This window comes from Carcharodon carcharias, chromosome 7 (assembly GCF_017639515.1).
Source record: "Carcharodon carcharias isolate sCarCar2 chromosome 7, sCarCar2.pri, whole genome shotgun sequence".
NCBI classification, from domain to species: Eukaryota; Metazoa; Chordata; class Chondrichthyes; order Lamniformes; family Lamnidae; genus Carcharodon; species Carcharodon carcharias.
Genome location: NC_054473.1, coordinates 48108757 through 48121044, shown reverse-complemented (window position 1 = coordinate 48121044; position 12288 = coordinate 48108757). Strand labels below are relative to the sequence as shown.

Sequence of the window (12288 nt, the reverse complement as noted above, 5' to 3'; positions counted from 1 at the left end):
AGAAACAAATTTAGACTTCAGCAAGGCACTGGAGTTGGCCCTTGCAATGGAAAGCGCATTCAGGGATTCAGAAGCAATTGAGGGAGCACAAAATGGCACCGTACTTCACGTCAGGAGGGAAGCACCGGCTAAAAATGGCGCAGAAACGCAGGGCTCTGCGGAAAGGCAGGAAATGGTCACAGTTAACAGACCAGCAAAAAATAATGGTTTAACAGATAAAAACCACATTCTTTACAACAGAAATGGAACCAGTCAGCCTGCAAACGAACAACAATTTAAAAGAACCGAGTATTTCTACTGCCACCACAATGGGCACATTATGCGATATTACAAAGACAGACGAAGACAAAAAGGCAGAAGTTGTGAAATTTATATAATGGAGAAACCACAAGAAACAGAGTCAGATATTTACTCATGACACAACTTTAAGATAGGTAAAACAGAGCCAATCTACGTGACAGTAGAAGTCAACAGAAAACCTATCCAAATGGAGATGGATACAGGTGCATCCATGACAGTTATAGAGGAACACATGGAGGAGGCCACTCACTAAAGCTGGAAAACTCAGATGCTAAATTAAAGACATATACTGGCGAAGACATAAGAATAAGAGGCATACGCAAGGTTCCTGTACAATATAGAAGCCAGTCTGCTAACCTACCCCCGATAATGGTAGCAGGGGAGGGTCCAAATCTACTTGGTCGGAACTGGCTTAAGGAAATAAAGCTGGAGTGGACTGAGATTTTTCAACTCAGAATGAAAGATCTGCAAGAATTATAACAGAAATATGCCTCTGTATTTAGGGCAGAGCTCAGGAAGATTCATGGGCTGCAAGCTAAAATCCATGTGGATCCAGCAGCAAGCCCCAGATACTTGAAGGCGAGGCCAGTCCCCTATGCATTATGAGAAAAAGTGGATATTGAATTGGACAGGCTAGAAAGGTTGGGAGTCTTACAACCTGTACAATTTTCCGAATGGGCAGCACCTATAGTTCCAGTACTAAAGCCTGACCAGAGTGTGCGAATATGCAGGGACTATAAGTTGACTGTTAAAGTGGCCAGACTAGATAGGCACCCTATACCAAAAATTGATGAATTGTACTCCAAGCTGGCAGGGGGAACTCCATATATGAAACTCGACATGAGCCATGCTTACCAGCAAGTAGAGCTAGAGAAAGCCTCTCGGGATTTTGCGACTATCAGCACATAAGGAGGTTATACCAGTATACCAGATTACCCTTCAGAGTCTCATCGGCTTGTGCCATTTTCCATTATGGAAAATTTACTTCAAGGTCTACCCCATGTGGTGGTTTATCTCAATGACGTCCTAGTAACAGGACTAACTGATGAAGAACACCTGTCTAACATGGAAGAGGTATTGAAGTGTTTCTCACAAGCCAGAGTATGCTTGAAAAGGGAAAAATGTATCTTCCTAGCAAAAGAAGTGATTTAACTGGGTCGTAGGATCGACTTACAGGGCCTTCACACCGTAGAAGACAAGGTGAGAGCTACTTGTGAGATGTTAGCCCTGAAAAATGCCATAGAACTCAAGTCCTTCTTGGGAATGGTTAACTACTACGTTTTCTCCCAAATTTGTCAATAGTACTAGCTCCATTATACGGGTTACTCAAGAAAATCCACAGTTGGACTTGACAAGTCCTACAATAACAGGCTTTTATGGCGGTAAAGCAGTTGCTACATTCATCGGCTCTGTTGGTACATTTCGACCCAAAGTATTAATTTTAACCTGCGATACATCCCCTTACAGAGTAGGGGCAGTACTCTCCCGCCAGATAGCGGATGGCTCCGAATGGCCCATTGACTGAGTCTCAAGAACACTCAGTGTGGCAGAACAAAGATACTGACAAATAGAGAAAGAAGGCCTTTATGTTTGGCATTAAGAAATTCTACCAATACATCCATGGTCGCCACTTCACCATCGTATCTGATCACAAGCCACTATTAGGCTTGTTTGGGGAAGATAAGGCAATACCCCCAATTGCCTCGACGCACATCCGAAGGTGGGCACTGAATCTAGTTGCTTACGAATATACTTTTATCCACCGGCCGGGAAGCCAGATTGCCAATACCAATGTGCTGAGCTGATTACCTCTAAAGAAGAGCATTGTGAACGTCCCCATCCCTCAAGAACTTGTCTTGTTATTAAACTTTCTGGATCCATCACCAGTGAATGCCAAACAGATCAGAGAATGGACAGACTGTGATACAGTTTTGTCTCGCGTCTTGGAATAAATCTAATGAGCCAAAGTCGGATGAAATAAAACCCTATTTTAACCGGAGATACGAGCTCACCTGCCAGGATGGCACTCTACTGTGGAAAGCGAGAGTCATTGTGCCTCCCAGACGAAGGCAACCATTATTGACAAAACTGCATAACGCTCACCCCGGTATTTCTAGAATGAAAATGTTGCCGTGCAGCTACTTTATGGTGGCTAGGGAAGGACAGTGAAACCGAAAACATGGTCAAGAGCTGCATGCAGTGCCAACAGGTGAAGAAATTGCTGCCTCCTGCTCCACTGCATCCCTGGGAATAGCCAGGAAGGCCATGGGTCCTCCTCCACATTGACTATGTGGAGCCTTTTTTGGACACAATGTTCCTCTTACTTATCGATGCTCATTCCAAATGGATGGATGTATACAAGGTGAGATCATCCACATCTGCCGCCGCCATAGACAGATTACATATGAGTTTTGCCATACACAGTTTACCAGAGATAATAGTGTCTGATAATGGAACGGCATTCACCAGCAGGGGATTCCAAAGATTCACAAGTCTCAATGGCATAACACATGTCAAGACCTAGCCATACCACTCTGCATCCAATGGGTTGGCCAAGAGGGCAGTCCAAACCTTCAAAGCTGGAATGAAAAACTAGATGGAGATTCTAAAGCAACTGAGTTGCTTTGGAAGTACCTGTAGGACCTGTTGAGCTTGAGAGAGTCGAAGAGGCAAACTTACAGGTTCCTACTGAGGAGCCGAGTGGACAGATAACTCCTGAAAGGGAGATAAACCGTCCAAAGTCGTAGGACTACGATGGTCGACACGTTTGAAAAAGCCTCCTGAGAGTGAATTTGTGAATAATTTATTTATGTAAATAGTTAATATACTGTAAAATGTATTTTCAAGTAAAGGGGGAGGTATGTGGTAATCTGAGGTGCAGTACATCTTTAAGAGAATGTGAGCAGATTAACCACGTGACTGTACGATCCAATAGCTGTGTAGCGCGGGCTACAATGTTAATGTTAGTCTAGAGTAGGATCTGGTTGGAGAAGCACACATCATGTTAGTGCTCTGTTGTCTGTGTAAATAATTAGTATGTGCTTCATTTCATATTGGTCTCTGCATCTGCAGTATATTATTGACTCGCCTGCCAACAGATAAGTGTGCGACCGATTCGCGAATAAAGCGACCCCGCAGTATAATATAACACGGTTTCATAATCATCCCTCCACAACAAATCATATTCCTCTCCATCTATTGAATTGAATATTCTGCATTTTTTGAACGATCTGATGTTGGTGCACTAAAAGCAACCCACGATTTGATAATGAACATCAAATGGTCAGCACACATATTTCCACTCTTTCTGAAGGTGTTTTCTGTCAACCATCCACTTATTCCATTCAATGTGAACATGATCCTTGAATTGTTTGTTGAGGCAAAGGTTGAAGTATGGATGGTAGATCCCCCTGGTACAACTGCAATGTGGTGCTATTTCTTTTCAGGGACCTCTTGATCTCATCAAGGGATCTAAACATCGAGTCATAAAATCATATGTCCATAACAGCACAGAAGGGGGTAATTCAGCCACTTGAATCCATGTCAGTTCTCCCTAGAGCAATTCAATCAGTCCCATTTCCCCACTCTATCCCCATAGCCCTGTAAGCCTCTTTCCCTCAAGTGCCCATCCAATTTCCTTTTAAAATCATTCATTGTCTCCACTTCCACAAATCTTGTGGACGGTGAGTTCCAGGTCATTACCACTAAGTGCTTAAAAAAAGTTCTGCCTCACATCCTCTCTGCATCTCTTTCCTAAAACCTTAAATCTCTGTCCACTAGTCCTTGTACCATCAACAAATGTAAATAGCTTTTCTTTGTCTATCATACCTAAATCTGATATAATCTTGTACACCTCTATCAAATCTTTCCTCAATCTTCTTTGCTCCATGGAGACAAGCCCAGCTTCTCCAACCTAACCTTGTAGCTGAAAGCCCTCATCCCTGGATCGATGCTGCAAATCTCTTCTGCGCCTTTTTAAGGACCCTATCCTAAAGCTGGTGACCAGAACTGAACACAATACTCAAGTAGTAGCCAACCAGAGCTTTATACAAGTTCAGCACATCTTCCCTGCTTTTGTACTCTGTACCTCAATTCATGAAGCCCATGAACCCATATGTATTGCTAACTGCTCTCTCAATATGTCCTGCCACTTTCACAGATCTATGCACATAAACCCTCAGGTCCCTCTGTCCTTGTAAATTCTTTAGGATTGTGCCATTTAATCGATATTGCCTCTCCCTATCCCTCTGTCAAAATGCATCACCTCACACTTCCCTCAACTAAGTTCCATCTGCAAACTTGTCTGCCCATTCTGCTGGTCTATCTGTTTCCATTTGCAGTCATTTGGTATCATATTCACTGTCAGCCACACCTCCAAATTTGGTATCATTAGCAAATTTTGAAATTTTACGCTGTATTCTAATATCTAAGTCATCTAAGTCATTGCTGAAAAAAGAGACACATCGCTTTTCATTGTGCACTCAGGACACTTCACAAGAATATCAATAAAAGGGGAAAACAACAATTTATACTGCATGAAAAGAAAGTTTCCACTTGCCAAGCAATCAGCACTCTTCACATGCATATAAATTGTTGTTTTCCCCTTTTGTTGGTATTCTTGTGAAGTGTCCTGATGTGTACAAGATGAAAAGCTTTGACATGTCTCTTTTTTCAGCAATACTCAAATTCTGTACCACCAAACGGCTATTCATCTATCTATCTATATATATATATATATATATATAAAAGCAGTTGTTCTAGCACCAAACCCACCATTGTCTACCATTCTCCAGTCTGAAAACCAACCATTTTAAGGCCCCATTCCAATATATACTTTTCGAGATCAGGCCAGTGACTGGTCCCTGGTCTGATGGGGCATTTGGTGTTGGGCATCATCTTCAGGGCATATTCTTTCTGCACTAGTCTTTTATTACCTATTCTCTCGCTTCAGCATTGTTATTTTGTAAGTTAGCAAATGTTACAACTTTTAGCTTGAAAGCAGCTTCATACTTCAGTCAATTTGCTGGAGGACCCATTTGTGTTTGTCACTCATCATACCATGTGTGGTCTGCTCTATATGAGCGCCTCTTAAACTCCCATCTATCATCTTCGTAACACAGCGTATATCGCCTGCCTGATCCCATATGTGACTCGCAGTATAAGATAAGTAAAAATGCATTTCTGGAGTGAAAAGTTGATGCTAATTTCTAATGTGAGTATGGTATTTTGTAGCTGAAAAGGGGGTCAATTTATATGCCTTGTATGTGTAAAAGAATGATCTTTGTGCCAAAAATTTGGGTTACCTTATACGCTGGGTCATCTTATATGCTACGATCTGTGGTATCTGTTATTTTTCTCATTGTGTCAGTGTTGTCCGGCTACCTTTCAAGATTCAATAACTAGAATTATCCAATAGGCACGTGTTTATTTTTCTTCAAACATGTGCCTAACTTACATAATATACACGGTGACCTGTAGACACTCTTCCTATCCATGTTTAGGAAATTTTGTATGCCTAACTCTTAAGTTGTTACTGGAAAATTGACATTTAGCCAAAAAAAAGTTGCTCTAGGGATAAGGAATGCATGTCTGGATCTGTTGAACGTTAGAGATCAAGAAGTTGCTGTTCTGCGTGAGATATATTGGTAGTAGTAGAAAAGTGGTTCTGTCTGAAACGTTCCTTATTGGCCTCACATCAAGGCATTATCACTGGGAAAACATTGATAGCATACACTGCATGAACATTCTATAACTTTCAATAAGTACCAATAATTTACCATAAAGTATCTAGTTATTTGAAAAGGGTCTTTGCAGGGAGATGATTAACCCCGATAGTTGTTTGGTAATACAGAACTTGAGCATTGCTGAAAAAAGAGACATGTCAAAGCTCTTCATCTTGCACTCATCAAGACACTTTGCAAGAATACCAATATAAGGGGAAAACAACAATTTATACTGTATGAAAAGAGAGTGCTAATTGATTGGCAAGTGGACTCTGATCGGTAGAGGCATTGCCATGGAGAATGCACCAGTGATGGTGATTGACAGTAGATCCCAGTTGCCATGGGATCCTCTCTAGATCCTGGTCTCGCAAACATCTTTGTTGGGTTGCATGAGAAAAGTGTCTTTGATGGAATGACACCTAACCTCCTACCCCTCGCATATTTCCAATATGTGGATTAAATGTTTGCTATATTTAAATCCGCAGCTATATGTAACAGTTTCCTTACATGTCTTAATGGGCTCCATCCTGCGCTCAAATTCACTTTTGAAATGGAGCAGTCAAATGAACTCCCCTTTCTTGATGTACTAATTGAGAAATCTGACAGAGGTTTCTCTACCATAGTCAACCACAAGCCTAGCTTCACTGGTCAATACATTAGAATTCTTACAGTTTTTGTTTTGTTCTGGTTATTTCAGCTTTTTAAAAATATCTTTTCACGCAGTTAAGCCTTGTGTCTAGTGTGCACCCATAGTGTCACACCTCAAAGGTGTCAGAAATCCATTGTTACCACATTAACTAAATAGGAAGAAATCAGGTAACAAAAAGTAATAATGAGGAATCAGTAGAAACGAAATCAGCAATCATTTGCAAGGCAGGAAATAATGTAAAACATATTCATTAAGTTACTCGTAATTTCGTCAGTGTTTTTATCTGCTATTTTATGTAGGTCAACATACATATTAGAAATGTTGTAGCAAATAAACACATAACATAGTCCTGATAAAAATATTACCAATAAAATCACTCATTTAACATTAGAAATTCTCTTCAGTTTAGAGCTGAGAAATGTACTGAAAATTTTACTTGCAGAAGTTTGAGATTTTAATCTGCATTGTGTGAGTTGTGTTCCCTCTTGTCCAGCAGAATTGCAACATGCAGCTTGAAACAGGATAGAACATTTATTAAATTTGAGATGTAAACATGGGAGAAAAATGTGTTTTCAATGTTCCTGGCTATTTATTCCGTAACCAACAGCACCATTTTTTCTCCATTGCTCTTTGTGGGACCTTGCTGTGCAAACTGGCTGTGTTTATCTCTGCCATGACAGGAAGTACATTTCAAAACAATTAATTGATTGTGAAGTACTTTGAGGGTGTGCTGGGGGCTTGAAACATGCTACATATAAATGCAAGTTTTTTTTTACATTTTATGCAGTATAAGTAATTGAATAAAAATTCAGAGTTAATCATGGCTGTTGGGATGCAAGTTTTTTGTTTTGCTGAGAGGATCGAGGGCTTGATGTTACTGGGGGGGATGTTTGGGCACACAATGCAGAGTCCAGACATTACAGCTAGAGTTAGGTGAACTCCACAGTTTGGTGAATGACCACCACAGTCAGCAGAAAGTCAATGGTGTGCAGGGTACGACTGACTCCCCTGTGCAGCACTGTGAATGGTTTACAAATTAAATAGTGTGCCGCAGTTACCACTAAATATTAATACATAACTAGTGAATCCCATTTCAAACTTTGAAAGACCACATCAGCTATCCAATGGTATCATAATAAAAAGCATTTTTGTTAGCATGCAACAACAAAAATAACACTAATAAATCAGTAAATACAGAATAACATGGAAATCCGAGTTCTCGAGATACTGGTATACCCAATCTCAGATGGAGACAGGGTCTTGATGACCTTGCAGCCTCCTGAAATTCCCTTTTGGATCTTTAAGGGATCATAGACCCCTGTTCAAAATCCTATAGCAGTTATAGCTTCAAGATCTAAAAATGCACTGTGGAAAATAAGAGGGAGAAAAAAATTAGTTTCTTAAGCTTGTCAACAACTAAGAAAAAGGAGAGAGGAGAAATGAATAATTAAATGCAGTACTTGTATCCTAAATCTACCATGGAAAATAGGGCAAACAAATAAATAATAGAGTAAGAGTTTTTAAGGTCAAAGGAGGTTACTATAAAGCAAATTTTATAGGTAAGTATATGGGCTTTATATTTGTGAAGCCTCATATTTGCTACATAGATAAGATAATGATTGTAATTTTAAATGTTGTCACCTGCACTGTAGCCAGACGGTATGGATTTCCCACCCATTGTATAACATGCCCAACTTTCAATCCATTGAAATCAAACAACAGTTGATCCACTACATCAGGTTACTCTGTATGCAGCAAAGTTCAAAATTATCCCCAGTATCCAGTTGTGATACGTTGCTGTATTAAAGGAATGGATTAAATGCTGTTACTATTAGGCTGCAAAAGGAATATGGAAAACACTTAACTGTGAGCAGTGATATAGAGCATCTGGCTGTGCTGCATTTCACATGGAAAGATTAGGCATTAAAGATGTTTCATTCCTGAGTACTGAATTCTCAGAAGCACAAAAATCATTAAACATTAAATTTTAGGAAAAAATATATGGACATATTGTAATGAATTTCTACCTTATAATTGGGCTAAGGATTATTAGAACATACTTGAATATATTTTTATCCAGGAATGTGGTGGATGTCATAGAAATAATCTATTTTATTTATTTCAACTTACTTTCCCTTGTCTTGAACATGCTGGTGTACCATATTTAACACCAGTATGACTAAAAGTTTAGTACTTTGTATTGTTCTACTTTTATGAAAATCAGTTTAAAAGTTTTTAGGATATTTTTCTCCCTCTCTTTGGATCATAGGTCATAAACATAGCCAAAATAAAAACAAAAGGAAATGGAGTAAAGGACTATCCAGCAATATTTTGTCCGATCTGGACAACCTCGAAAATAGTATTACAATGCACAATTTAGCTGGCATGGATAACAATACCACTGGAGCAGGAATTCACAAACGAACAAAACGTTTTTTGTCATACCCTCGGTATGTTGAGGTTATGGTTGTTGCAGACAGCAGGATGGTTGAACATCATGGAGCAAACCTACAACATTATGTTCTCACATTAATGTCCATTGTAAGTATTACTGTCAAGTATTTTCTTAAATGCTTTATTTGTATTGATATTTTCTTGAAATGCTTTATTTCTGTTTTCATTTTACAGGTACACATTTTAAAAGCCAGTGGTTGATGCGCTTAATACTAGTTAACCATACTGATCTCTGATGTAATAAATCATAGAATATTATATTTTATTATCTGTCCCTTGTTTTGCAACTCTATTTTAATATGTCAAGCTCAATCGGTCATCTTGCCTGATTGATTTTAAAGTTGCCCTAAAGATCAGCATCCTTGAAGTTGTCTTGTAGGAATTTCTATTTTATATTTTATTCTCAACCTTTTTAAAAATTTAACTAGTTCCAGATAAAAAGCTCTAAGTAAAAAATTGTATTCTGATATTCTAAAAATATATTTTAAAAATTGGAAAATGCTACAAAACATAGCAGGTCTGTCAGCAACTGTGAGAAAAATAGAGTTTAATCCTTCAACAGTATATCCTTCCTTTTTATTTTCATTTAGTGTTACCTCCTTATGTTTAACACTTAATTTATTTTTAATTTTTGCAGGTGGCTACTATCTATAAAGATCCAAGTATTGGAAATCTTATAAATATCGTAGTTGTGAAACTAATTATTATAAATAGTGAGCAGGTAACATTTTAATTAGATATTTGTGTATTCAAAATTCAATTAAAGTATTAAAATAACAATGATTTACTTGATACTGTTTCTATATCATCTTTAGGAAGGTCCATCTATATCATTCAATGCTCAAACAACATTAAAGAACTTCTGTATATGGCAACAAAAACAGAATAACCCAGATGAAAACCATCATTCTCACCATGATACAGCTGTACTTATCACAAGGTATTTCAAAATATTTTTGCATTATCTAAAGTAATGGTTCCTTCAAGAAATAGCTTTAGCGTGGCAGAAAATCTAAGTCCATTATGTAAATTAGGCAACAGATTCCACAATAATGCTCCTTGTTGAATATTATCTCAGATCATAAATGGTATGAATGAATAGTGAAATTATTGCAGCCTATTACAGTTGGAGTATTCACCTGAGATTGGATTAGAGGGACAGTTTGGGAGCCATATAGAGAGAACTCTGTTTTACATTTAATTTGGCCATACCTCAGCACAAAGCTATGCTTGTGGTTGTTCAATTTTTTTCTCAAAATTGTTTTAATTGTGTTGATGGTTTATCTTCCAACTCCCTTTACATTGTCTCAGGGTTCACTGAGGCTCTTTCCTGTTTACCTCTTTATACTTTTTCATGCCAGTGGTCTTATGAATTTAACCCTCAATTCTGTCACCTCTTCTGTTGATCATTCTATTTTATGTTCATGAACATTAGATTGCATACTTTGAGCAAACACAATCTCCAGCCCACTCACAATGAGGTGGTTGAATAACATCTTCTGATTTCCTCCATGACCTTTAATGGAATAGTGATTTATAAATGAAGTATTCCTTGGAGAAAATTGACTTACAAATGGCAGTAATATTATTCAGATTACACCTGGACACTTATTGAAGGTTGCTTCCTACATTTTCTGCTCCTGATTCTGTTTAAAAAAAATTGAAAAGATTGATAGCGGATATTATAAATATCGATTCTGAAAACGAAATGGCAGCATATTAAAAATCTAACATGATGTCATCTTTCTCAATTCTAATGCAAATAAAGTGATTTATTAAACATTTTAAATTATTTCAAGCACTATTAAGCCACTGAAGTAAAAATTTGTAACAGCACTTCCTAACTTGATCTGGTGGAATATAAAACGATTTTATAATTTTGTTATCCTTTTTCTTAATAACAGTATTCCCTTATTTCAATGCCTTAGAAATCGATAAACAGTAAACTGATTTTCTGTTTTCAAAATAGTACTGTTGTTAACATTATACAAGCTCCATTATTTCCCGGATGTATAAATGGAGATTAGAATTGAAGGTTTATAAGTAGATGATTGTTGGGGAAAAAAAACTTACATTTTGTGTCAGCTATTCTCATAACCATGGAGAAAACAGACTGTTTAAATTTAATATAGGCAATTTAAACAATTTATTAATTTTCTTGCCCATTTTTTGCAAATGACTCAAAACCATCCAGGACATGCCTTAACTTTGCATAAACTCAGTTAAGTGCATTTGCGTAGAGAGAATAAAATTGTTTTTTCTTATGAGTGAATGGTTTTCAATCAAATGTGTGTTTTCCTTTAGGCAAGACATTTGCAGAGCTCGTGATAAATGTGACACTTTGGGTAAGTTATAGCTTGATTATGGCTTTTGATAGAAACTTGTTATTGCTCCTCTTCAATGACTCAATGAGCTGACCTAATGAATCGCTGATTTGTGTAAACGAGGAAGGTTCCAAGTCTATACTAAATTAGAGGATTTCAGCAGATGAAATAGTAGCAATTCTCTTGAATTGTGGAGGGAAACGTTCTCCTGACATTTTATATACAGACTCAAATGATTAATGTTCTCTTGGACAAGGTGCTGATGGGCAACTGCTTCTGGAGAGACATACCCTAGGAATAGGTTACAAGCTCAAGGAAGCAAGATTTTAAAAAATGTTTTTGGCTGATTTTCTACATAATAGAAGTACAAGGTTATTGCTTTAATTTTGAAGTAATTTTAATGAGTTAATTTTCTTTGTAATAATTTCAAATCACAACACACAATATCAAATCTCCAATAAATTTCATTTTTCAATTAGCTCTGACAAGCGCATTTTTTTCTTACCTTGCTTAAGCTTGGCACAATCAATGATGCTTCAATGTGAAAAGATTGGCAAATATTTTTTCTCTCTGGATTTTGTATAGGTTTGGCTGAACTTGGTACTGTATGTGATCCTTATCGAAGTTGCTCCATTAGTGAAGATAACGGATTAAGTACTGCTTTCACAATAGCTCATGAGCTTGGGCATGTGTAAGTCTTACATAGTCATATTAAACACCTTTTATATTGTGAACTAGCAACTGAAAGTCTCATTATTAAATACATAGTAATTGCAGGAGTTCTATATTTTGTGTTAGTGTGCATGATCATTTTTGTGTAATAACTTGCATACAGATC

At 37.6% G+C, this 12288-nt stretch overlaps 1 protein-coding gene across 3 annotated transcripts in view; it reads left to right on the top strand.

The window, feature by feature from the left end:
• The window catches only part of LOC121280151 (A disintegrin and metalloproteinase with thrombospondin motifs 9-like), a 325713-nt gene that overhangs the window by 39343 nt on the left and 274082 nt on the right, over positions 1–12288 (top strand). For all 3 annotated transcript variants that reach the window (XR_005943545.1, XM_041191847.1, XM_041191846.1), the window contains exons 4-8: positions 8942–9213; positions 9764–9847; positions 9942–10066; positions 11431–11471; positions 12036–12141. Coding sequence is in view for 2 of the 3 variants with exons in the window: in XM_041191847.1 (XP_041047781.1) it covers positions 8942–9213; positions 9764–9847; positions 9942–10066; positions 11431–11471; positions 12036–12141 (628 nt within the window). In the remaining variant the exon portion in view is untranslated. The remainder of the gene's footprint in view (positions 1–8941; positions 9214–9763; positions 9848–9941; positions 10067–11430; positions 11472–12035; positions 12142–12288) is intronic.